Source organism: Chroicocephalus ridibundus, chromosome 1 (assembly GCF_963924245.1).
Source record: "Chroicocephalus ridibundus chromosome 1, bChrRid1.1, whole genome shotgun sequence".
NCBI lineage: Eukaryota > Metazoa > Chordata > Aves > Charadriiformes > Laridae > Chroicocephalus > Chroicocephalus ridibundus.
The window spans coordinates 173,244,268-173,271,211 of NC_086284.1; the positions used below are offsets into that span (position 1 = coordinate 173,244,268).

The following is a 26,944-nucleotide window of genomic DNA, read 5'->3' on the forward strand; positions in this document are numbered from 1 at the left end:
AGTTACTGTTAACTTAAGCACTTATCAATGCTTAAGACGAAACATATCAGATTAGAAATTAAATTTAAAGGTATTCTTACAACAATAAGTTTCCTGAGAATATTGCCAATTCAAATAAGACTGCTACAAAGCATCTAGTTATTCATCAGAATGTGAGGAAATGCACTTGTATAGAATACGATCTTTATTTTTACTAAAGGAATTAAAAACAAATAATCCCCCACCTTTATGCATGTCAGACTTTAATCAAGACTGTTACATGCTAGTCTTTGCAAACCTCAGTCAACTAAAACCTCAAGTTTCCATTAAGACATGTCAATTCTTTATTGAGTATATTTGGTAACATCTCTGTATGGCATGTAAAGGACGACTTAGAAGTCATTGAATTCCCCCACCATAAACCATGTCTGTTAAACATTAGTTGAGTCAAAAAAAAAAAAAATCTGAAAAATGTTACACAAGTATAGAGTTACCCTGAACTGACAAAAATCAGTGCTGAAATATGATGCTTCTAAGTACTTAATGCCTCATTACAGAATTCCTGAGAAGCAATCCAATTTATTTTTCAACAGCTTACCCCTTGAGCAATAAATACTTCATATACACAGCATATCCCCACCACCGTTATTCCTTGTTCTTTACACAGTGTTGCAACAGCTACTAGAAATACAGTCACTGCAATTGGAGTCCACACTGCAAAAAAAAATGACATTGTTGAAAATGTTCCATCTTACAAAAAAAAAACCCGAAACAACCACTTAATAAAGTCAATTAAGCTAAAAAGTGAAGACTTTGGCTCTTCATGTTTGAACATGCTATGTTCTATATATTTATTCAGTATGCCATTTGTTATTAAAGGGAAGATTACCAGTTTTACCCTACAGAAAATATTACATGTGTATCAGTTTTAAAACTGCCTCCCTGAAATCGGAAGAATCAAATGAAAGGCAAAAGCCTAATCTATGACAGGAAAACAAAAAACCCACCAATCTTCCCTAATTCAACAGAACACTTTTTCAAATGGAATGTTTTATAGAGAGTAATGAATTTTCACAAGGTCAATTTGACTTTGGAAAAGAGGCAAGCCTCACAGATCCCCACTGAAACTTTGCAGCTTACTTGTGGGCATCTGAGACATCTCGGCATACTTCCACCTACTTGCATTAATAGAAGTCAGTGCAAGAGTCCCTACTCTGTGTTACAAAACAACTGAAAAAATGCTTAAGGTATGAGTATCTTAGGGCCGAACGGGTTTTTGTATGCTGAATAACCAATACACCCATACACCCGTATCACCATTCTAAGAGCTCGATTATCAATGATACAGAAATTAGGTTATGTCAATCATTTACCTATAGTATTATCTGGCCCTTTAGATTTTGTATATGACAAAAAAGCAGCTAGAAAGAAGATAGATGATAAAAGCTCTGCTCTGCCCACAACTCCAGTTACCTGAAAAGAAAGAGAAGAAAGAACAAGATTATTCTTCTAGTGACTATTCTAGTACTAGAATAGTGCATGATTGACATACTATCAGAATATGCATAAACAAGATCTGTAAACCAAGCAGAAAAGGCTAAGAAGAGTAAGGGTACCTTCAGTTCAATTAGTACTGAATTCGAGAACAGGGTGATACAGGTGGCTCGTGGCCACCTGTGGCTGATGTGCCCCTAAGTATCACCATTAATGAGACAACAGAGAAATGCTGTACTTTTTTATCTTTAGTAACACCAGCCACAAATTGCATTTGAGGCAAAATTTGGGCACAATAACAACTGCCTTGTTCATAATACTTGGAAGAAACTAGGACCTTCATCAATAGGACCTTTAAGTGAAGCCCGACAAGGACTGCTGTACATACACGCTCTGCAGACAGTAGCATACAAAAACTATGACTTATTTTTGTTCATATCTTTTCTGACTGACTGAACAGATCTGAATCTGAAAAAAGCATTCCCTTGACTGATGCTATGGCAGCTCTTAGATGAGCAGTCAAGAGTTACAAATAAATTCATGGCAAGCTCTATGCAATGAAGTTAAAGAATGACTCAGGCTTTACTACAGGTCTGGCAACTTTCTGAATGATAACTTGGTTGGCAATATTAAAATTGCAGGTAGTGGCCCCCCTTGATAATGAGACAGAGAGGAACTGATTTTATGAAAAATCCAGGGCAGAAGGTTGTTTCAGAATCCCCAATGAAATCGAGATTAATTTCCATTTCAGGAGCTGTTTTCAAAAAGGCTAAGGTGCAACCAACAACCAGAGATGGAAGACAGGTCATTATGCTAACGGTTCCTGCAGTAGCCACTGTACTGACCACAGTATCATTTAGTCTTGCCTTTCTTCCTCATTTGTCCTCTTCTGTAATGACTCTAATTGCATCCAAATTTTTGCAAGTAAGCTGGCTGAAAAATGTCATCCTATCCCAAGGTAGATAGATAGTCATACCTAGCTAAGGAAACCTCATAGCTCACCATTTAATTATGATGATGCTGAAAACTGACTTTCAGCCATCCGGACCCAGCTAGAAGTTTTTATTGCTAGGTACATTCTTGGTCAAGCATGATTGATCCAGCACAGCATAAAAAGAGAAAGTAACTCAATATCCAAGGTCACAGTGTAAAGAAAAGTATTCAAATCTGAATACAAAATCACGCTCTCATGCTTCCATTGGGAGTAGCGTGCATTTACCAAAGGACTCACTGAATCATGCACAGACAGAACATGTTTCACAACTGACAGGACATCAGAGTTTGTGTTAACATTTTGGATAGTATACAAGTGTTTGTTTCCAAAATGCCTTAAGATGTTTCAGGGATTCCTGGTCTGGATCTCTAACTTCTGTCTTAATCTTGGACAATTTTAAGATAAATTTGTCTGTAAATCAGTTGAAAGAGATCGATAGTAAAGCAAGCGTGCTGGTGTGCCTCCACAGTCCCCTGCCAACAAAAGAGAGATTCTATTTCTGGATAAAAAGGTGACTTATGAGAGAAAATTCCAGCATTAACAAGGTTAGTTGACATCCCGTAGCTGTAAAAGTGGTCAACATGCCTCTGTCCAGAACAGTAGCAGAGTAGCTAGAAAGTCTGAACTGGAATTCTAAAGACAAGGAAAAATTAAAATATTATTCCGTTAATCAAACCATTTCCTCAAAAAACGATATATTACCACCACAAGTGCCCAGCTTCTCTCTGTAGTCAAGCAGAAAATTATTTTCTATTTATCCTGCTCTGCTAACTTTTACAGGAAAAATCAATTTATCATAAGATAGGTAAAGGGTTGGAAATGTTTATGTATTCCATCTGCTGTTTCATCTCATGTGCAGGGGAGTAATAAGTAAGAGACTAATTTGAAAGAATTCAAATCAGATACATTTCAATTATAGAAGATACAAAAGGTACCATCAAATGATGTAAAAAGTGATAATGAGACTTGTTCTGGAGTTTTAATTAAAGCTTGAATAAGTTAGTCAGCACTCAAGTCCCCAGTTCTAAAATACAGCTCGTTATTACCTCCTCTTTTCCATGTATGGAAACTTCCAGTTGTTTTGCCTTTTATACATGTGCACAAGCCTCAACTGCCAAGTCTAAGAATTCTTTCTTGGTTGCACGTTAGGCAGAGCTCTCAATGCAAACACTTGAAAGGATAAAATACACTATTTCACAAAAGCAGAAAGATTAAATTGAAAAAGGTAGGGAGAGCAGGAAGAAAACCCCTTACCTGATTCTTCACTGACTACCCAAGTACAACAGCAGGGGAACTCAATTACAATTGTACTTAAATCTCCGAGTCAAGAGTGTTTTAAGTACAGCGGCAAGTTCTACCAATCATATAGTCTTAAAGTGCCCTCATGTGGCTAATATCAGGAATTACACTCTTATTACAAAACTGCTTCATAACTGTACTTCATTGCTTTGTAATACATTGCCTTACACGACAAGCTTTCATTACAGAATGTTTTGTAGCATTTGTATGATTCTTTTTGCTAACTCTGTTGCATAATATTAAAAGCAACTGTATTACAGTTATATGGAATCTGACAGTTTGACCATGGTAAAGAATCATATTTGGAATGAAAGTGATAAAATTACATAGTATGATCTAAGCCATGAACCACTAATGTAAGTCACTAGCAACTTGCAAATAATGCTCCTGTAAAGATACTTTCACATTTATTACAAAGCAGCAAAGCCAAACTTTGAAATTTAAAGCATGTTTTTTCAAAGAAACAGAAAACCAAATGAAATTAACAAATTATCATTTTAACCCATATTTTATCCAATATTTTACGGGGTTTCTGCTTTCAAGCACAAAAGCAAGCAAAAATTTGTAGGTGTTAAAATTTTAACTTTAGGGGTTTAAATTTTAAACACGTCACAAACTTCTATCAGGACATAGTAGTTCAAATAGCAGCCAATTATAAACTCCATGAACTTATTTCCTATAAAGATTTGCTCAAAATACATAGATGCAGGCTACTGCATGGCTGCTGACAGGGATTTGTATCTTTAGAGAACAACAGAGAGAGATGTGAACTCTATACCCAAACAAATCAGGACCCAAAAAAAATACAACGTAAGATAAGAGCAAACACTTCTCATTTTCCTAATATCAAAAAACATTCCCCCTCCCCCTCCAAAGACACATTAAAACCCCAAAATAAAAATGGGGTAACACCTCTAAAGAAGCAAAAGGCTTAAAAATTTTCAGTTTTCTGATAATCAGATAATAATACAAGAAAAAAAGAGACTGGGCTTTACAACCCGTGTGAACTGGAATCTTGGAAAGCCAATCTAAGTCATGCAGAAATTAACAGCAGAGAATTCCACAGATCTGCTTTATCAGCGTTTCTGATGGAAACAAATCCAATGAATGGCTATCACAAGACTCCATTTACTCCACAACACTGCAAGCCTGGTTGAGTATTAAAAAGTATATAATCTGACAGCCTGTATAAACAACACCTTTCATAGCAGTGAAAAACTCGTTCAGAATGAAAGGAAAGGTAAATATGAGAGGCAAGAAATGTTATTTCTTCTTTCTTATATTGGGTACATTCAAAAATGGAAGGTTCAAACAGAATGGCAATAAGCTGGATGTAGCACAGCAACAACAATCCTAGAATAAGTCCTGCTGAGATAGATATATTGACATAAAAGAAAGTGGACAGAACAGACTTGGTGATTAGCCAGAGGAAAGTGCTTAGAGATTCTGGAAATCAATTAAGAGGTATTCATAGTATTTGCAAAATATGCTACCAGATGAATCATCACATAACACAAGTATCTATGTAAGCTAAAGCAGCCATCATCATAAAAGCAATATTCATAGCAGAGACCAAAATTATTTAATAACTAAATTAGTATTTCCTTACTTATTTTTCAGTAGCTGCATGGAACACGAAACAACTCTGAGCATTAAAGTTTGTCAACGGCACCACTCATTGCAAAGGGCAGAGTGAGTACAAATAAAATAACACACCTTTTAGAGTTACAATACATAAACAGATACAAACCACATGAAATTTACAGTTAATTAAAACAGCTTGAACAGATGAAGCACATCACAGCAATACCTACCGCTTCAGTATGTATTGGGTGCACTGCAAAGAGCAAGGATGCAACCACGCTGCTCCTGTTGTCCAGAAAAAGCTTACAGACCTTGAGGAAGACTACACAAACCACCACATGAAAGACCAGATTTAGGAAGTGGTAAGAAACTGCATTTAACTCGCTGAACAAGTAGTTTAAGCGAAATGTAAGAACTGTGAGGGGACGATAAGATTTATGACTCCTCTCCTAAAAGAAAATAAATCAATCCATCAGTCACCACCAAGTTATAAAAGGACTTTTACTCTAAAGTATCTTTCTAAACATCTATGCATACATGATTTCCCCCCTCTATTCTCAGGCATCTACCTTCAAAATAAAGACTCGGACACTAGTAATACTAAAAAAATTTCAAAAAAAATCTAGTGAATAACATAAAAACTTGATTTAAAATTAAAGTTGTTAAACAGGTAAGTTAATTCTGACTATTTTTCCTAGTTCCACATAGTTTTAATGTGTTATTCAAGTACCTTAATTACTCTGCCATTTCATGTTTTAGACCAATATTTTATAAAATAAAAATTTGGTGCACTGAGCTAAATGTATTACCTACATATTTTCAATATGTCTACCAGTCTGTTGCCAGTTACTCCATGCATAAACACTTTTAAAAACTATACTTAACACCATCTTCCTGTACCAAAATGCATTTGTCAACCCACAGCCTGTTGATTTTTTGCTGGATATGTCCACAAAACAAAGGAAGAAAATGTAAGAAAAAAAAATGAGGGCAGCAGAGAGGGATTGCAGGGAACCAAACTGCACGTATGTACAGGCAAGAACACAAGATAGGAAAAAGTACTTTAAAAGCCATGAACAATAAAATTAATCTGACTTCATTTAGTTAAAATTAACCTTTCAGTTGGTTTTAAGCGCAAAATCAATACTGAATGAGACGGCATTCTCCTGCTCCACATGGTTAGGGGTTTTTTTTGAGTAAAAACACGTTGAAAAATACTACTTGAAATTTTACTGGGATGAGTTTCAGAACCCACTTACTCTCAATGACTACAGGACTAGATGCCATCTGAAAAAGAGTCTGGAAGCTTTCACTACAGGGTTATATGAAAACTATGTATCGAATCGTATTTGTAGAGCTAGCAGTTAGTATCTCACAATGAACTAACCCCATATGTTATGGACATAAGAAAAGAGAAGACTACAAGGCGGAATGCCTTGTTATTCAAAACACCTATGACTGTTAGAGGATTTTTATTAATTTGCTCAGCAATGGCACCACGTGTAACCTTCTAAACTATATGTAAATCCTTTATCCGTTGCCATTTAAAGATGTTTATCAAGAACTTTAAGGCCAGTGCAGCTTTTCAGATAAAAACATAGCCACTCTACATGGGCTACAAACCAAAACCTCCAAATTCACTTAAACATACTTACACAAATAAACTTAATGTATTCAATACCCATTCACTAAGTCCTTGCTTTGTTGCTTAAGAGTGTCATCTTTCCTTCCAGATTGCAATTAAAAATAAATACCCTCGTATGTCAATGTCTAGCTTTTGCAGGAGGAGAAAGGAAAACAGTCAGTTGTCCAATTTCGATACTGGAATTAGGTAACACATAGCATCTTGAAGCATCATATATGACTTCATTTTCTTACAAGTTCTTTTATTGAACAAAGGGAAACAGTGTAAGTAACATTTGTTCCTGATCTCATAGTACAAGACACTAACATCACCAAATTCCATCTGAAACACACTATTCTGTTAAAACCACATTAGGGAAAGAAGTGTAAAAACTCTCTGCAAGGTTTTTTTTCCATTTTCTAAATTCCTCAAAGTGTTTCACAAACAGTTTACCTCAGACATTGGAGTGCCCCAGAAGTCATTCTGAAATAGATTTTTTAACGGAGTAGAAGGATGCAAATCTTTATTGTCCAAAATTGCTGAAACATCATCAAAAACGAAGCCACAAAAGAGACTGTTCCAGTAGCAGGCTGCCACCACACCAACTATTAGTGCTGCTTCCTTCAGCCTTACATCAGCCATCTTCTCTAAGAGTTTTCATGGACAAAAGCTGAAATATATGGACAGAAACTTGAGCAGTTTTACTGATTAAAAACTAAACTTAATAAATAAAGTCAAATTAGGATATCCAATATTTTAGAAGTTAATGATACTACATATCCAAAAATCAGTAACACTAACTAAATACATTCCAGAATTTAGTGTTTAGAGGAAATGCTCTCATTAGAAAGTCTCACCCCTAAAAAGTCCTCACATGAGCTGGATACACTGCTATAGTTCACCTTTTACTACAAAAAGAAGATTGATTGTTAAGTTGTGATGTAGTTTTTAGCACACAGCTATGCAATTCAAGTTAATGTTGCAAACCGGAGAACTATGAAAATTAAGTTCTCTAGAGTTGTGAGTAAATTAACATACTGGTGCACAATACTAAGTTATCAAAAAGACAGTGTGTTAATTATTCATGTTTCTTAGGCTTAAAGGTGTTTCTCAAAATATTTCAAAAGCAATTAAAAAAAATTTCATACATTCTGAAGAACAAACTTGAAGGAAACTTGAAGAACTTCATAAATATAGGTGTTCAAGAATGGGCAAAGAAGGACATTAGTAATAACAAAAAGTCAAACTTACCATTGAAGCTCACACTTTGCTCACTGGCATTCTTCATAGAAGTTCATGAAAAAGTCATTTTTTTCCTCAACTCTGCCAATTGCTCCTGTGTCACTGAATGTTCATGAGAGTCCTGTCTAAAGAAAAATAGCATGCAAAAAAGACACTACAAATGAACTTTATCTTACATTATTTTCTCTCATCTCTCATAAACTTCCTAAGCCCTAGAAATTATTAAACAGCAGTTTTACGATTATTTAAAAAAATACTACATGAGTGACCTGATCAAAAGGTAAGATTACTATGTATTGGGTTGTTTGAAACCACTGTTCTACCTTGGAAGAAAAGAAGGTCAAAGGCATTCTTTTTGACCACTGGTTGATACAGCATGGATTACTGGCAATTGTTGGGACCAAAGATACTGAAAAGCTACAGGCAGTTGAACACTGACTTAGTTTTGAGAAAAGCAGAGATGACTGAACAAAAATATATACCATTTCCCCACAAACTACAGAGAGGTAACATCTGTAAGGACACAGAACAGCAAATATTAGCTGGATAATGTGGATCCATAAATACATAAAAACATCAGCCTTCTGTCTATCAGGGTTCATACATTAAAGCTGATTAGTTATCTGAAAGCTATAGTCTGTTTTATTATCTTAAGCCCTGAAACACTGGTGAGTTGGGTGGGGTTTTTTTTGTTGGTTTGTTGAGGTTTGTTAATTGTGTTAATCAGATTTAAGCATACTATCCTCTAAAAATAGGCTACAGTGATCTCTCACACAGATAGGTAATCTCGGTTGTGGTTTGTAGCCCGGCCCTGAGAGCACAACAATCACCTTATCACAACTAGTGATAAGGCAGCAGTGGTACAGGAAGGAATACAAGAGCAACAAGATGCAGGTGCAGTTAAACTAAAAACCAGGACAAAGATCATTTAAAAGGAATCAAACCAATACACTCAGCGTTACTCACATAATGGCAGTGAAGGTTGTTTTTTTCTTTTGAAGTACTTGGAGCACTGGCTATTGGTGTTACTTCAACTAAGAAAGAGTCTGTTTTCAAAGCTGCCACCACCTTTGTAATAAAAAAAAGGAAAAAACCAAACAACGTTAAATGTTAAAGGATACTGCTACATCTTTTTGCCAGGCTGAATCAGAGTACTCTAAACCACTAAGCCAAGATTAAGTTTGAATGCATTTATGGTCTTCTTGGCAGCCAGAGAAATCTTATTTAAAGAAAACAAAGCATACTGCAGGAATACATGAAAAGACAGCCCACTTTCGAACTTCAACTCCCCCACACCAAAGAATATGGAGAAGCTGCTTCTGTTTCTCACCTTGCTAGAAACAGAGTTCAAAACTCCTTGTTTTAAACAGCTTCTGAACAGTGCACTTCCTACTTCTTGAAGTTTACTAGTTCTACTGAAAAGCAGAGACATCTGAAAAGGACTTACAACAAACATGGAATGATTTTCCAACACACAACCCTAAGTTTTTTTAAACATCATGTTCCAAAAATTAGTGGACAAGATAATATTGCCATGCATAACCAACTGTAAGGTTTATTTAAATTCACCGTTTAAGAAAAAGCATCAGAAGATGAGTAGGTTTTTGATGACTTGAGACTTCTTCATTAACAATACAGGTTTACCGTATTGGTTGAAGCAGCAAGCCCTTGCAGATACTGCTTTGAGTATCAAAGAGTAACTCTGAGGTGATTATTTAACACCCTATTTCAGAAACAGCTACTGCTACCCAACTAGGAAAAAAAAGGATAGATTCCTAAGTATAGGCTCCTATCAAAAGGAAAAGCTTAACCAACCTTAATTGCTAGCTCCTCAACTACTTTTTGTAGCTTTTTACTTTTCCCTACACAGAATATATGTCAAGACAGCCTCTTTACTTATCCCTTAATCCTACGCATTTCTGATGCTTTCACAAGCCTTTCTTTTTGCTCTGAATTTCTAGTATTTCTTCCATGCAGAACCCTACTTTTACGTCACTACTGACCATGCTGTTCCCTGACAGAGCTACATTTACCTACATGCCAACTGTAGGGAAAATACTGTTCTCATTTGAAAGAAAGTGAACTCTTGGGCATAAAGAAATGAAGATTTTAGCTACATCCATAGTCAGGTTTAAGTGACAATCAGAGAAACCTGTTTGAGAACTCCAGAAAAAATTCACCTTTAACATCACAATTTTTTAATTTGCAATTCACCTTCTCCTTTACATGCACATTTCAATCAAAGATATGATTGCAAATACATTTCAAGACAAGTATTTCAGCTACAGCCACTCCAGGCAACTCTGAACAGCTTACTAAATTTACTGTAAGGAATGAACACATGCAACAAAATGCATTGGTCTGATTTTAGCAGCAAGTCACACAACACGCTGCTTGAACTGTACCAAGCTTGGTAGCTTCAAACGTATCACACCGTATTCCTCTCAAATTTTTGTTGTGTGCAAAAGCAATAGAAGGTCTTGGAAACAGCTGGGCATAACGGAAATCCTACGACCCCCCCATTTTCCAGCAATCTGCTTCCAAGGCAAGCACAAAGAGAAAAGTGGGAAATGCAAGGCCACGTACTATCTGTAGATCGCACAAAACTGTAGCACAGATACTTCTACTTCTGACTTGCATTCCGGCATTCTAAGGTCTTATTTTCCTGAAATATTCTGTAAAGATACATAAAGTTAGGAAAGTTACTTTTTCCACCTGGTCTGATTACACGGTAGTTTAATGTTCTTGCTGAATTAAAGCATAAATATGGAAAAGATGTTTTTACAGTCCTTTATGTTTGCATAATACAGCAGACTTTGAGGAAGGCTCACCATCAGAACAACTACTTCCTATCTGCTACTACAGCTGGGTCCACCACCAAACTCAAGCTTCAAACCTCGAACGATCAATGTGTTGAGAATGCAAGAATAAAACAGAGGGAGGCTTATAAAAGCTCATATGTAATTGGTAAGCCAAGCAAAAGTATGTCTGCCATTAAATGCAGTGGAAAACAGTAATTGCTATTTGGCAGCCATCACTCTTTTCACACCAATTAATTCGTTATCAGTTTAATGTTGGAAAGTAAGCAACCATATAAGGCTGCAAGGCTGAGAACCTCATAGATCACAGATGTGCAAAAGGGTGCTGAAGCCTTGGTACGACTGGGCTCCTCAAGTGAGTGGATATATTCCCCTTCTTGCCCAATAGACATTTTGAAACTTGCTATCAACCCAAGTCCAAGTATGGACATGCAAATGTTAGTATTTCACCACTCCCAGTGATAGATGTATTGATAAAAACATGTAAAACAACACCTAACAACTAGTCCATTAACACAGGCTTGCTTTAATGGAGAACGACATCACTGACTGCTCCAATACATGTAAACAGACTGACTGTCCCTCAAATTATTTTTTCATCTCATCTACTTGCTACTTTCACGGCTTGGAAGACTGCCCATCAGATACCTTAACCACCCCTTGTGCTGTATGACTGACAGTTCAATCAATTATGGTACAGCCACAGAGCCCCCATTTGGCTGGATGAAATCGGGATAAGCCCATACTGTATTACCAAGATTTCTGTTGGATGTTTTAATTTATAGCAATATCTGACCACGTCTGATATTGTTATACAGCTGAAAACAATAAGCGGCAAGACGAGCCTTGTGAGACAGAAACTGCACAATCGTGAGAGACGACTGTGGAAAAACAGAATTCACAAGCACTGCAAAACACCTTATCGTTAGCCTAATTTTCTCAAGCTGTTGGGCTCAGAAATCTGCATTTTGCACTGTACTGTTTTCATGTGTGTACAGAGACATTAAGTGGAAAGTACGGACAAGAATCAGAGCTCTCAAGGAAGCTCGGCTTGTAACGCATGTAGTTTTCCTCTTCCAACTTCTTGAGAACCCCATACCAGTTCATTCAGTCTTCTTCAAGAATTACAGAGAAGAGTAAGACGTAACAAAATCAAACACAGACCTCCCCAAAACAACCTACTTTTAGAAAAACCGGAAAACAAGATATTTCTCCACAATCACCACCAAACCCATGACGCTACAGACAGTTTAGCACCACATACTGCAAAATACAGTAGTCTGCACAAAAAATTAAACCCAAATAAAAAAAATGCATAATGATGTTCTAAGAGTATCCTCAGTTGAAAGATTTGGGAGTGTGGAAGCCGTTTTCTGCCCATCTGAATTTAGGAAAAATTAGGAAGTTATGTATTTAGGCAGCAATACAGCTGCAATCCCTAAATATGCAATGGCTATTTAGCACTCCGTAATTAGCTATCACCAATAAACATGCTACCTGTCACCTTATATCAGTAACAGGCCCTTGGAGCAGCAAACATATTTGTGTTGGCTAGACATATGTTACTACCTAACTTTGGAAAATTAAACATACATTTAAAATTTTTCTTCTATGGGTAATGGCACTTTTACACCCTGAAAGGCGTTAATAACAACTTCTGTTCCGGTCGATCCTATTTCAAAGAAAACGCTCTATGCAAGCCACTTACTTCTTCTTTAGAAAAGACATCGGTAGTGGCAGTAATAGAGAATTTAAGGACCATGGCACTTCTGTATGGGGAAAAGGTTGTACAATCCACCTAATCCTGCTCAGGATTTCCACAGAAACTGACAGGAACAAATGTGACCATTAAAATTCATCTCAAACAGATGTCACAACGGCAAAGCTTCAACCTGTCCCAGCTTCTGTATGAAAGCTCTTACTGCTCCTGAAAATACCCAGCATAATTGACATATTATTGATATTTGCAGCTTATCGTGCAGTCAATATTTTGAAAGTCAGTTCAAGCTGTCAGAAAACTTCTTTAAAATTTCACCTTATCCACTGCTCGTTAACAGAACATCAGTTATTACAATCTAAAGATTGGGTTTTTTTTTTTTTTAAATCTCATATTTGGAGAATATTTCCATTCACACTTTATTAAGTATTCATAGATATTAAAAATACACCTGACACTTTTCATTCATACCAAGATGTTAGCATTTTCAACCATAATCAAGCTGCAACTGTTCTCTGGAGATGATGATGTAAGCATAAGTAAGGCAACAGTCTGTAACTCCACAGAGTCACTTTGGCAAACAGGGCTTTGTGTGTGCAATGTGATGCATAAATATTATGTAAATCTCAAGGAACTTAATTTTGTGTTATATTAATTAGGCTGCTGGAAACAAAAAACAGGCAGTTTGCATATGGATCAGGCAGTTTCTTGAGAAGCTTTGAAAACAAACTAATGAGCATTTATACACATACCTAATCATAAAATGTAGGCTTCCCACTCTCCTGTTTGGAGTTCTAAAGCCAGTGAAGAGACAGACATACACAAAGGAGCTGCCAAAAAATAGCCGTGCATCTCATTTACTCTGGAGACATATACTTTGATAACCACTGAAGTTCTGAACTGTTTAAAATGCATTTACAGTTCACAAAGAAAACTGTCAAATTATCAAAGGTGAGTGAAAACAAAGAACTGTTAAAACCACTCCTAGATTTATTTTTAAACAGGTGAATAAGAAGTTCATCTAAGAGCTGGTGGCTGAACTGATGAATATCAGCAGAGATATATACAATGGGTTACCAAACCTAGTAGCACAGTTACTTAAAAATGGCATTTTAATCCAGCTTTTGAGGCTCTGCTAATGTTCTAATTTGTCTTTCCTAATTGCTACCCTTGCTGAATTTTTATTTTTGGTTAAATTGAATATTTTTTCTGCTGACTTCATACTAGTGTTTAATGACAGAAATAGAAAGGGACAACAGAAACAAAACTATGATCTAACTTAGCCTTTAAGTTTACCTTCTCTTAAAAATGTTATTCCAAGGAACAACTCCAGTATGAAACAACTTAGATGCACAGCTGAGATTTAAGTGATTAGGCTTGAATCTTATATAGAAGAAGGCAAGCAGTATTTGGGAAGATGGGAGGAAGAATATAAAACGTGCCTAGATTCCCCTTTCATCTTGCTGAGATCCTAGAGCAGAATAAATATAACAAGTTTTATTGTGGCAACTTTCCTCTGCAAATACTACAGGATCAAGAGGAATGCGACTAATCTGAAGAACTCTTCATTCCCCAGCATGGCAATGGCCCCCAGCCTTCTCTTCATACAGTTCTGAAAGATCAACTAGATGAGGAATGGCAGCTCTGACATGGAGTCAGAACACACATTGCAGACCAGAGGAAAGATTTCCCAGGGCAAAGACTGTGAAGAACTTGCTGGCAACCAAGCAGCTGAACTAACACTCGGTACATTTTAGGGTACTCTGGTACAACCAAGGATCAAAACATAAACCAATTCAAAAACGGATGAGATGAAGATACTGGTTTAGCTTCAATTTGTTCAATGCAACTGGCGCAACAGTCAAAATACAAAGCACATAGGTACGGTTTGTATTTTATAGCTTAAAATGATTAACAGGATCTCACACTTCAAAGTCAAACCTTTAGCAGGGGGGTGTGGTTTTTTTTTATTTTTTGATACATTCAAACAGTAAGAAAAGAATACTACATAACTACATAAAATGTGATTTGTTTCCTCATAGGATACTGATGCAAAAATAGTGTCTCAAAAATAATGCTGATCAACACTCAGTGTTCTAGAAATACAGCAGCAGAAACTGCATGCTTGTTAACTGCAAAAAATAAACGAACAAAAGCTACATGGGTGGCATTAGCTGAAAAGACAGCCTTTACGCTTTGCTACGCATGTCCTTATTTAGTATGCTTGATCTGTATACGACTTCTTGCGGTATTTTTAATAACATTCCATTAGGTCTTTCATATTGTAGTTTTTGTATCAGGTCTTTGAAATGGCATACTGTTATCAAAACTGTGGTTTAACATGGATGCCTGACTTTTCTACCAGGGTAGGTCAAGCTGTGTATTACAGAGCTAAAATGTCCTTTGGGTCCAGAACTACAAGCATGTATTCCCACTAAAAGAAGATCCACTTACATAAAGTTTGTCATGCAATTAGATGTGACACAGAACAAAAGAAAAACTAATTCACTTGCTTCAAACCATTCTGTATTTTAAACTTTTTCTAATTTTGCCTAAGGTTAATATTTCCATTCTTTTCACTCTTTTTTTCACTTTTGGAAGTTTTCATGCCCACCTCAAAATTCCTTTTAGCTCTGCTTCAATCTTCTTTACTAGCTGCACTACTCAATTATAACCTAGATGTGCCAATATATATGATGGTGTATTTTCTGTTGATTCTGTAACAGAGCAACACTCAGAAAATGCTGGAGAACATTAAATAAAGCACATTAAATAGCTATACTGGCCTTAAAAGCTTGTAAACCAATGAAGAGGATTTTAAAAAGAGAGTTCCTATTCAGAAGCATCCTAACATCAATGGATTATGCTATTTTCTGTATCACAGGGGGATAAATTTTCTGAAAGCTCATCTTGTAGCAAGGCAGCATTATTCTCTGTGGATGACCTGCTCTGCCTATAAAAGTTCCTCCTGCTAAGAAAACATTGTTTTACACTAAAGCATAATGAAATTTATTTTTAGTAACATTTCCCATTCATGAAATGTAATCCGGTCTCTTCCCCTTCCCTAACTAAACAGTTTGCTTTTTTTTACTCAATACAGAGCTCTAATTAACCAATCTCTGTCTGAGGTATAAAAGTCTTTACTTTCAGTCAAGAACTACGAGTTGTGCCATGACTGGAACAAGTTATGTAACTATAAGGAGTGCCAAGCGTCTTGCCAGCTGTCATTAAATATCAACAATAATCAAGAGATAGCAAAGAAAAAGAAAACAAAAAGTCCAAAGATGACATTATGATCACCTTTCTCTTCCCATTAAGAAAAAAACCCTAAATCCTCTTCAGCTCTCCACATCTGTTGAGTGAATACAGAGAATCATAGAACTGCCTAGGTTGGAAGGGATCTTCCAGATCATCGAGTCCAGCCATCAACCTAACACTGACAAAACCACCACTAAACCATGTCGCTAAGCTCTATGTTTACCCGTCTTTTAAATACGACCAGGGATGGCGATGCCACCACTTCCCTGGGCAGCCTGTTCCAATGTTTGACAACGCTTTCAGTGCAGAAATCTTTCCTAATATCCAATTTAAACCACCCCTGGCGCAACTTGAGGCCATTTCCTCTTGTCCTATCGCTTGTTACTTGGGAGAAGAGACCAGCCCCCCCTCAAACGGATGCTGTTTTTCCTTTTTTTATATATTTTAAAAGATGTGTTTGCACCCATGTAGCTAGAACACAGGATCCCAAACTTTCTGGGCCATTAGACTACTACCAATGCTCAGAATTCCTCGCCGGTCACTAGTACTCCATGGATCCGAGTTTACAGACATGATCTCTCCCTGTACTGCTCTGCAAGCCGCCTTCTGTCCGCGACCACTGCACGCTCGCAGGTACAGCACACGCCGCGCCCGGGCAGCCCGTCGTGCGGCAACAAGCGCGCTGCCCGCGGCCCTGGGGCCAGGCAGGAAAGGTAAGGCCGGGCGGAGGGGGCCGGGCAAGCGGCCGCCGGCAGCAAGCCCGACGGAAGGGAGCGGGCCGCTGCCCCGCTCGGGCGGCGCGGAGGCGCGGCCAGGGGCCGAGGCCGCTCCGCAGACACGGAGGGGCTCACGGCTGAGGCCCGGCCGGTGGAGCGAGGCCCATCCGGCGCCGCGGGGAACTACCGCGGAGCAGCAGCTACCCCGCACCCAGCCCTCCCGCCCCCTGAATCCCGTCTGCGGGGGGGCACAGCCCGCCGCTGCCCGCCCTACCTGAGGCCGCGGGGGAAGCGGCCTCACCGCTACCGGCACCGCCGCCCACAGACCGCTCCACCGCCGCCAGAGACAGCGCAGGCGTCCAGCACCCCCACCACCCTCCGACCGGCAAAGGCTGTCGGGAAACCGGCCGCCTCCCAGGGACGGCGGAGCCCGAGGCGTGTCGGGAGCTGTGGTTCCCGGAGGAGGCGCGGGGCAGGCTGGGGCGGGCAGTCCGCCGCCGGCCCGTTGCCCCGGTGAAGCTGTTCGCCCGAGCGGGGTCGCGCCCTGCCCAGCCCAGCCCGTCTCCCCCCGCCGTGTGGCCGTGCTGTACCTCGGGCTTGGGAGTGCCCGGCTGGCACCGGAGGGCCTGTCGTGCCGCCAGAGCGTTGTCTTTCCCCGCGCCTAAGGAGTATCCGGCCCCCTCCCGCCCCGGGAGCGGAGCCGGCGGGAGAGTTTGATGGCGTCGCCTAGCACCGGCCTCCGCCGTCCTCGGGGAGCGGTGAGGCCGAGGGGCGGGGGATGCTGTGAGGAAGGGGGCCCAGATCGCCGCGCTCTGCGCGCCCCGGCAGCGGGGCCGGGGGCGGCGGTGGCCGGGCGGGGCCGGGGGGCCCGGGCTGGAGCGTCCGGGTGCTGGCGTCGTGGCGCTGCCGTGCCCGGACGCGGTTACGGGCCGCTGTGCCCGGCCTCCACTGATGCCTCGGTTGATGAAAGTGGGCGCAAAATAAGGCAAATTGTTAATTCAGCAGAGTCGGATGAAATGCAGGCAGAATTGTCTCAGTAGCATGCTGGAGGGATTGCCGTCTGACACCGTATCGTTCCCGGGGCTGGGAGACACAAATTGGAAAACAGAACCCTGCACAAGATCCCATTTTGGCTGTGGCTTTGTGGTTAAGATCTAGTGCTCTGTAGAGCCAGGAGATGAGGGCTAGTCTGGGTAACGTAATTTGAAAATCAGAAGTAGCTTAAGCTGTGTTAGTCATGGTAAACTAGTACGGAGTTATCAGAGCATATGTGACGATGCTGCTTCTTGGTATCCAGTCTTGCTCAAGTAGATGCAACTTTGTGCTACACATTGTGCACACTGTTATGGAAAAAGAACAGCTATTTCTCCTGGTGCTTAATTTCACCGTGAGGATAAGGTATCTGCACGGTAGCTCAGCTGCCTCTTTGCGTAGGCAGCACAGGACAATAATGCTGTGTTGGAGCGGGTCCACAGGGGGAACACGGAGATGATCAGAGGGCTGGAGCACCTCTCCAATGAGGACAGGCTGAGAGAGCTGGGGTTGTTCAGCCTGGAGAAGACAAGGCTCCGGGGAGACCTTACAGCAGCATTTCAATACCTAAAGGGGGCCTACAGGAAAGATGGGGAGGGACTCTATCAGGGAAGGTAGTGATAGGACAAAGTGTAATGGTTTTAAACAGGAAGAGGGTAGATTTAGGTTAGGTATTAGGAATAAATTTTTTACTGTCAGGGTGGTGAGACAGTGGAACAGGTTGCCCAGAGAAGCTGTGGATGCCCCATCCCTGGAAGTGTTCAAGACCAGGCTGGATGGGACTTTGAGCAGCCTGGTCTCCTGGTCTAGTGGGAGGTGTCCCTGCCCGTGGCAGGGGGGTTGGAACTAGGTGATCTTTAAGGTCCTTTCCAACTCTAACCATTCTATAATTCTGTGATTCTGGTAGTACTTGAACATGCCCACCAGAAGTCCTTTCCTATCAGCCCTTGCTGAACGTTGTAACATCTGACCATTTTATTTATGTTTGATTCCCTAAGTCAAGAAAATCTCTTCGTGACTAATGTCAAATATACATCTATTTCACACTTTTTGTAGAGCCATGGTTTCAGTGTCTCACCACACAAATCATCTGACAACTAAGAGGACAGCTTCTAGTTGAGGGGAAGGGATGAGCTAAATTTTATGATGAAAACCTCTTCAGTTAAATAAGTTCTCTCTTATTGTCCTTAAGTATGTACATACTGTGGAACATACTGTATGCTTAGGTTGTGCCCCCCACACCTTACTATAGCTCGTCTCCTAACAAGTTGAATCATTTTGATCATGTACAGATATCTCTCCTTTTGGATACAATTTTAAGACTGATACTTTCTTAAGACATTATTTAAAAAGTTAAGAAAAAATATTTGAAAGATGGGAAGTAGGAAAAGATTGACAGTAGTAAGGTTGTGTACTTGTTTTCAGAATAGTTTTGATTGTTGGGCCTTTCATACCTACAATTCTTACATCTCCTTGTTTAAGAAAAAAATCAGTATGTTTAAAAAAACCCAACCCTTAGACAAGTATGTTGATGAAATCAAGTAGTATTCAATTAACTGAAGAAGTAAGAGTGCTGAGATCAGTAAGTGTTTTCTCATGTTTTCCTTTGCCATCTATAACAATGCAGAAAAGCAAAAACGTGTATATGATGTCATCCTTACAAAGTCATGGATTATATGGAATGCATGTTTTCTAAAACACTGAAGAAATGGCAAATATAGGGGAGCTCTCAAGTAGTTTACTTATTCAAAAAAGATGAGGAAAGGTTTCAAAGTCTTACAGCTCTTCTTTCAGACCGCTTAGCCATATTCTTTGGGAAATACTACCAGTTCAGCCTTTCATTAAGGAAGGAAGTTTCAATTGTTGAGTCTTTAAACTGCTAGATGATGAACAGGATGCGTGATGGAACACATCTCAAAATACCGTGCTCAGCATAGAGCATTGTTTATTATTTCTGTAAAACATATATCCCTGCTGTGTTATTAATTTTTTGAATAAGAATTAATTTAATATTGTAGTTAGTTTTATTTCTTTCTAAATTTTCTTAACCGTTTATACCATATTAATAATTTAGGGCAATATGTAGATTTCAAGATGTTCTGTTTTAAACTTGGCAGGACCTAATTTTTGAAATATTGATAACAAAGGCTAGAGACAGCCCCAGAGAATAGACTAATCCAATACTTCTAATCTCTTCTGCCTTTTTCAGATACTGCGTTGACTTTTCAGCTGTATGAGAAGTCACTGTGGCCCACAGCAACCAGTAGGTAAGCATTAGAACAAATCTTTGCACAACTTTCTGATTAGATTTTTGTAAGTTTCCAGGTTGTTTACTGTCTTAATTCAAGTATTCAGATCAAAAGGAAAGGATATTTAATACAAGAGTTTAATATCTTAGAAATTAATGTCAAGAAACAGATTCTCATAGTATCAAACTAAAGCAGGTGTTGGTTGTGTTTTAAATATTAGAAATAATGGGTTTGTGACTATAAGGAGATATTTACCCTGCAAAGGCTGGTTCAAAGGGCAACTTAAAAATACCGCATTGAGAGGTGGGGAGGGTATTAAAGTTAAAATAGAGGTCTCACACGTGTCCTAATCTTCACTGTTAGTGTCACAAATTCCTTGAGTATGCATGATCTAATTTTTAGCTTAGGGAAAAAATGGTTTTACTATAGTCTCCTTGTTTGCAGTAGACCAAAACATGAATGCAATGTTAGATCAGTGTTACAAAACTGATACAGTTATTAGAATCATCTTGTGTGATTCAGTGGCCAGCCTCCTTTAAATCATTTAACATAGAATTGACTGGCATTGGTAATGTCTGGTAATTGTTATTCTAATTTTTGTTCCAGGAGAAATTATAAATTCAATATGGCACCCATTTTAGATTGGAAGAAGCTTATGAAAGTTGATCCAGATGCTCTGCCTCGTCAAGAGGAACTAGCTGACAGATTGCTGGAGACCATGTCCAAGGTACTCAAGGGAAAAGCAGAACATAAAGGATTTGTTATGCATTCTTCCTGAACTGTGTCTGGTCCTTCACACAGATAAATTATTTATTTTGTAGATTTCATTGATGTTTGTGTAAAAACACTGTTGGCATCTTTCCTTAGGTTGATGGGAAGGATTTAAAAACTGAAACTCCGGAACAACTGATACACCTCTTTAAAATTACTCAGTCATTAATGAAGGTTTGTATCAATCCTTTCTACAATTCTGCAGATGCATTTATTTATTTTTTGTTTAAATGAAAGCATCATTGCTCCCTTTTTTTTTCTTTTCTTTTTTTTTTTTTTTCTTTTCCTGCATTGAACACACTGGTTACTCCTAAGAACATTTATATGCTAAATGTATGCTTACACCAGAATATCTGCTTGTAGCTGTTGGGATTACAGCATGTAGCAGTGGGAAGTAAAGGGAATAGGACTAACATAGCTATATAGTTAAGGAACCTTAGTTTTACAGATAGAGAATGCAAACAAATATCTCAAAAATTGGTTAGATGTTGTAAGTTATTGGTAAGGATTTTAACTTTAATAGAAGGTTTTGTGGTAGATTGATGGGTTAGAGTAAATAAAAACATCACCAGGAATGAAGAAACACTGCCATTCTAAAACTGATCCCAAAAATCTGTCATACTTTCCTGTATTTACTCATAAATGTACTGAAAGCGAGCAATAACAGCAGCATTAGAAAGCAAGAAATAACAGCAACAATTTCAACAATTTGAACTTCTTAATTGTCAGCATGGGGAAGAACGGGAGTGGTTTCATTTGTTTAAAGAGAGAAAATCAATGTTCTTCTGTAAATGTTTTCGTCACTTGAAACATGAGGTTTATGGAACAAACTTTTAATTTACATAAGTAGTAAATATTTCTTCTTTGTTTACTATGCTATTTTTTCCAGATGAAAGCTCAAGAGGTAGAGCTGGCACTAGAAGAAGTTGAAAAAGCTGGGGAAGAGCAAGCCAAATGTGGTAAGCAAGCCTTTTTATGCTATTTTGGGGGATTTTTCTTAAGTTTAGGGAACTGAATAAAATACCAACTGCTCTGAATTCAATTGCTTCAGTGAAGCCATATATTTAAAGACTAAGGTTAACCATTGTTGTTTTATGTACTTTTTACCTTGTTGGGTAATTCACTGTATCTGGTCTATTTTAACAGAAAATCAATTTAAAACAAAGGTGATGAAACTTCAAAATGAATTAGAGGTATGTTTTAAAATTTTGTTAGTCAATAGAGTGCTGTTTGGTGGCGTCCTTTAAATGTGTTTTTTTAGACTAGTATTTTACTCCGGTGAAGAGATGTAATAGCCTTACATTTTAGATAATACTTTTTATTGTCTTTTGAATATTCACCAGCCTCAGGTTTGCAAAGATCTGTACATACAGTGAATTTTTTTTACTTGAATAAATCCCATTTATTTTTAGAGATTTCTGGTTTTTGTTGAAAGAAGCTAGTGAGCCCTTCCTGTTGCTTTTCCTGAACAATAGGAATGTTAGTCTTAGCAGCTGATTTTTTTTTTTCAGTTCTTTCTATTTTGAAGAACTGTACTATATTTGTAATGTTATTTTAATGCTCTTAAGATGGCACAAAGATCTGCTGGTGGTCGCGATACTCGTTTTTTGCGTGATGAGATCCACCAACTGGAAAAACAATTGGAACAAAAAGAGAGACAGTTAACAGATATAGAAAAAGAATTGGAAAAAGAGAAGAAAGTGAACGAACAGGTAAGAACAACTTCAGTTTGACATCTCTAAAATCGGTTCTGGCACATTTTTTTAAAAGTTAATGTTCTGAAAAGAGCCTCTGAAATCAAAACAAAAAAACACTGATGAAATAGGACCACTGTGCATTCATTTTCTGTTTTGTTTCTAGAGTTCTTTGTTTTCATAGTTTGTGGTGTTAGTGATACATATAACAGTTTTCCGTCTTGTTCTAGCTTGCTCTTCGAAATGAAGATGCAGAAAATGAAAACATCAAATTAAGGAGAGAGGTTAGTAAAGAATTATTTCTGAGTTACTGTATTTTGAACTTTATAAATATATTATTAGCTTTCTGTATTTATAGTCTTTGGTGTGGCATGATGTTTAATTCTGTTTGTCGTGATTCGATCCCAGCTGGAAGCTAGAACCGCACAGCTGCTCTCTCACTCTCCCCAGTTGCAACGGGGGAGAGAATCAGAAGAGTAATAGTGAGGAAACACTCGTGGGTTGACATAAAGACAGCTTAATAGGTAGACCAAAAGCCACGCACACAGGCAAAGCAGAAGAGCAATTAACCCTTCCCGTCGGCCGGGAGGTGTTCAGCCTTCTCCAGGAAAGCAGTGCTCCGTTACGTGTAATGGTTACTTGGGAAGACAAATACCATCACTCCAGATGTCCCCCCCAGCTTTATATGCTGAGCATGATGTCACATGGCATGGAATGTCCCTTTGGTTAGCTGGGATCAGCTGTCCTGGCTGTGGCTCCTCCCAACTTCTTGTGCACTCGCAGCCTTCACTGGCAGGGCGTTGTAAGGAGCAGAAAAGGCTTAGCAACACCTAAAAACATCAGTGTTATACCAACACTACACCAGCTGCTAGTAAGAAAGTTAACTCTGTCCCAACTGAAACCATGACATTCTCCACACTTTATTCCACACTTTTGAATTACATTCTCATTAACCACCCCCCCCCTTCCCATTCTTTGATATTATACACAGATAACATTTCTTTAGTCAATTGACCACCCCTATGAAATGTCTATGAATATCCATAAATGTCCATAAAATGTCCATTAAGTTCATCCCATCCATGACCCTGGTCTCCATCTGCCACGGCGATCACCCAGGACAGGAGAGATGGTGTATTACGTGGAGTTACTGGGCATCAAGACCAGATGAGGTTGGGTCACTGCTGCACTTGCACTGCTTCTTGTAAGGCTCCATTGGTTCAGGTGGTTCCAATGAAACTTAGTCAACTGAAGTCAGGAGGTGTCTACATTTGAATTTACATAGTCCTACTGGGCATTATTTTTGTCTGGACTTTGTGTTTTGAATTTTTAGTATTTTTCTTAAATACTATTGACAATTAAATTTGGTGGATATTAGACGGGATTTGGTTTATGCTTGCTGCTTTTGCTAAGATTGTCTCATTTGTCAAAATAAAATTATAAAAAGTCAAAATATAACAGTAAACACAAAGATAGAGTTAACGTTCTATATTACTAGAATTTTTTTAATCATTCTCTTAAAATATTTTTTCTGGCTATTTTTAGAAAAAAATGCATGTTTTATAGCATTTAATATCTGTAATCTTGGCCTCTAAGAGAATAAAATAGGGGAGAAAACTTGAGAATCATTCCTCAAAGTGCCCTTTTATGTATGTGTGTGTATGTATGTACATGCGTGCACAGATTTATAGAAAACTCTATTTCATTTTTCTTTATCTTGATTCCTATTTTGTCTTCCGAAAGCAAAGATAATTTCTAATATTTTTCATGCTTTGTTCTCTTGATCTTGTTCTCTCCTTTTTAATCCGAAGAAAAAACGCATAAAGAAAAAGGTGAGGCTTCTAAGTTTTTTAAAAGCAGACTGTAGGAATTTGGATGGGTTTTGACTGTCTTAGCTCTTTGTGTTAGCTTGCTAGAAAAGCAACAACTTCGTCTTCAACTCTTCAAAATAGATTTATGTTTGATTTCCTTTCTGTGCAGAATGAACAATTGCGTCAGGATGTAGTTGACTATCAGAGGCAAATAGATTCTCAAAAAGAAACAATTTTATTACGAAGAGGAGAGGATTCTGATTACAGATCACAGTTGTCCAGAAAGAACTTTGAACTTGTCCAGTATTTGGATGAAATTCAGGTAAAATTTATGCATGCTATTGAGTCTTTATTAGACTGGTACTGACAATAGTGTTTTTCACAAAGCTATGTCCATTTACAAATCAAGTCATGTGGAGTAGGGGAATTCGTAATGCAGTTGGGTTCTGTGATGCATATAGTCTGCATCTGTGAAGCTGGCAGAGGTAATGAAGTTACTGGCAATGGGAAATCTGTCTTTTATTTGCTGTTAGGATTTGTTGAAATTGATGATCTAGAGGTGAAACACTCTCTTCTGTGCTAATTTATACTTTCAAATCATACAATTAAGGTAGCTATCAATTACTGGTTATTCAGATATTAAGATGTGCACTTTTTAAAAGCAGCTTTTCTTTAATTTTGCAGAATTTGACTGAAACTAATGAGAAGTTAGACATTCAAAACCAAGAAATGAGGAAGAATCTTGAGGAATCGGTGCAAGAAATGGAGAAGATGACTGATGAATATAATAAAATGAAACGAATTGTGCAACAATCTGATATTATTATGGATCAGTTAAGAAAAGAGAAAGAACAGTACAAATTTCAAGTAAGTACTGACTTATTAAATGTAATTTTTTTTTTAGGTATATACTGTATTGTCCTATTTTAGCTTAAATTAAAAAACATTCAACATATAAAGTTAAAAAACACACGCTCTACGGAAATAACACTCTAAAAGTAGTGTGATCTTTAAATTTGATGGAAATTTTAAAACTTGATGGCAGTTAGCAAGATTTTTTTGTACAAAATGTTAGTGATACTCTTCTGAAGAGTCATGATCTTCCCTTGCTGCTGTAATGCTAATCTGTTAAATTCAATGTGCTTGATGTAGTGTGTTTGTACATATACATTTGTTAACAAAACATTTTTGTGATATGCTGTTCATCCAAATGGCATTTCTAGGTTCAGGAGCTTTCAGACCAGCTGAAAGCAAAGAATGAGGAAGATGATCCACTCATGGCAGCTGTAAATGCAAAAGTTGAAGAATGGAAGGTACTTTTTAATGCTTTAAAAATTATTTTTAGGGATTATTTCAAGTGTTCTGATGGTATTTTATCTTCTTTTCAGAAAATCTTAGCTTCGAAAGATGATGAAATCCTAGAGTATCAGCAAATGTTGTTTAACTTGAAAGAGAAAATGAAAATGGCCCAACTTGATGTAGACAGAAACAGTATACTGGCTCTTCAGCAGGTACAGTCTACATGAGAAATTACACACGTAGAAATTACCGTTCACTAAGTATGCTAGGGACCAAACAGTTATTTAGGCTTTCATAGTTTGCAAATACCGAAATGTGTGTTACTTATGTTTCAGAATTATGAGACAGGTTGATTCATTCCACTACAAAGTTAGCTTAATAGACAATGGGCAAAGGAAACTTCTCTTCCTGTATGTATGAACTGAGCTCTTGGTAGCTGGTTCTGTTACTTTCATATTTCTCTTTTCTAACCATTAGTAGAGTGATTGCTTTAATGTCTAAGCATCCATAATTTAATGTTTTTAAATTATAGCGTAGTTTCTGTCCTCTAAATTTGTTGGTCACGGAAGAATCTCACCTAGTGGTCAATTTTCTGTGTTCCTTTGTCTCACCTCATGCCATGCTATGAAGTCTGTGGTTCAGCCCATGATAAAGCTAGCTGAATTTTTAAGTACCTCTCATATTTGTGCAAAATTACATAGTTCTTTATGATTGTGAATTTCCCCGCTTTCTTGAAAAACATAAAAAGAATGAATAAATAATGCAGCTCGTTAGGAACCCTGAAATGCACATTATGGAAAGCAGACTGTATGATATCAGGATGATCTCCTGCCTTCCTTCAAGTTTTTTGAGTGAATGTGTCATGACATTTGTGTTGTATGTTGGCCCCTTGTAGACTGAGCGGTATAGTGAGATATATTTATGCGGTCTTCCAGAAATAGGAACAGATAGGGTGTTTTTTTTCTCCTGAGAAGCTAAGTACAAATCACCCTCTGATGATCAGAAGAGGAAGGCAGCTGAAAGTAACTTTGATAAGCAGTTGTAGAGTCTGTTTTTAGATGACTAGATGGCTGTAGAGGTTTCTTTTTTGGATGACCATCATTAGCGTGACATTTTGAACAGTTTTGTGGAAATAAGCGTATTTTTAAAGCGGACAGTTAAATAAAATTTCTTCACTGTGTTTTACCTCAAATGGAGTAAGCTTGTTATGGTTCAGTGTATGTTTATATTCTGAAGGGTTATGTTTAGCTCCTTACAACTTTGCTAAGCTCTTTCGCTTTAGATTTGAAATGTGGTTATATTTGTCTTCTAAGAAAGCCTGAGCTTTTGTTTTTCATAACATTGGTGTACAGTAAGGTTGGC

General features: G+C 38.1%; 2 protein-coding genes across 3 annotated transcripts in view; one reads left to right on the plus strand and one right to left on the minus strand.

Annotated features, from left to right (window-relative positions):
* Positions 1-17,135, minus strand: part of TMTC3 (transmembrane O-mannosyltransferase targeting cadherins 3) — a 33,197-nt gene extending 16,062 nt beyond the window's left edge. Inside the window, exons 1-7 of one of the 2 annotated variants that reach the window (XM_063322829.1) lie at positions 17,001-17,135; positions 9,183-9,284; positions 8,226-8,337; positions 7,428-7,644; positions 5,581-5,799; positions 1,353-1,452; positions 578-693 (exon numbers count right to left, since the gene is read on the minus strand). In XM_063322829.1, coding sequence (XP_063178899.1) covers positions 578-693; positions 1,353-1,452; positions 5,581-5,799; positions 7,428-7,616 — 624 coding nt within the window. In that variant the 5' untranslated portion in view covers positions 7,617-7,644; positions 8,226-8,337; positions 9,183-9,284; positions 17,001-17,135. Of the gene's footprint in view, positions 1-577; positions 694-1,352; positions 1,453-5,580; positions 5,800-7,427; positions 7,645-8,225; positions 8,342-9,182; positions 9,285-17,000 lie in introns of both variants that reach the window. The other variant, XM_063322828.1, reaches the window with a different exon arrangement.
* A 101-nt stretch (positions 17,136-17,236) lies between these two features.
* CEP290 (centrosomal protein 290) overlaps positions 17,237-26,944 on the plus strand; it is a 53,471-nt gene continuing 43,763 nt past the window's right edge. The window contains exons 1-12 of the mRNA XM_063322830.1: positions 17,237-17,484; positions 19,968-20,025; positions 20,614-20,734; positions 20,875-20,952; positions 21,668-21,737; positions 21,925-21,971; positions 22,347-22,490; positions 22,703-22,756; positions 24,453-24,605; positions 24,968-25,150; positions 25,507-25,596; positions 25,672-25,794. Coding sequence (XP_063178900.1) covers positions 20,633-20,734; positions 20,875-20,952; positions 21,668-21,737; positions 21,925-21,971; positions 22,347-22,490; positions 22,703-22,756; positions 24,453-24,605; positions 24,968-25,150; positions 25,507-25,596; positions 25,672-25,794 — 1,044 coding nt within the window. The 5' untranslated portion in view covers positions 17,237-17,484; positions 19,968-20,025; positions 20,614-20,632. The remainder of the gene's footprint in view (positions 17,485-19,967; positions 20,026-20,613; positions 20,735-20,874; positions 20,953-21,667; positions 21,738-21,924; positions 21,972-22,346; positions 22,491-22,702; positions 22,757-24,452; positions 24,606-24,967; positions 25,151-25,506; positions 25,597-25,671; positions 25,795-26,944) is intronic.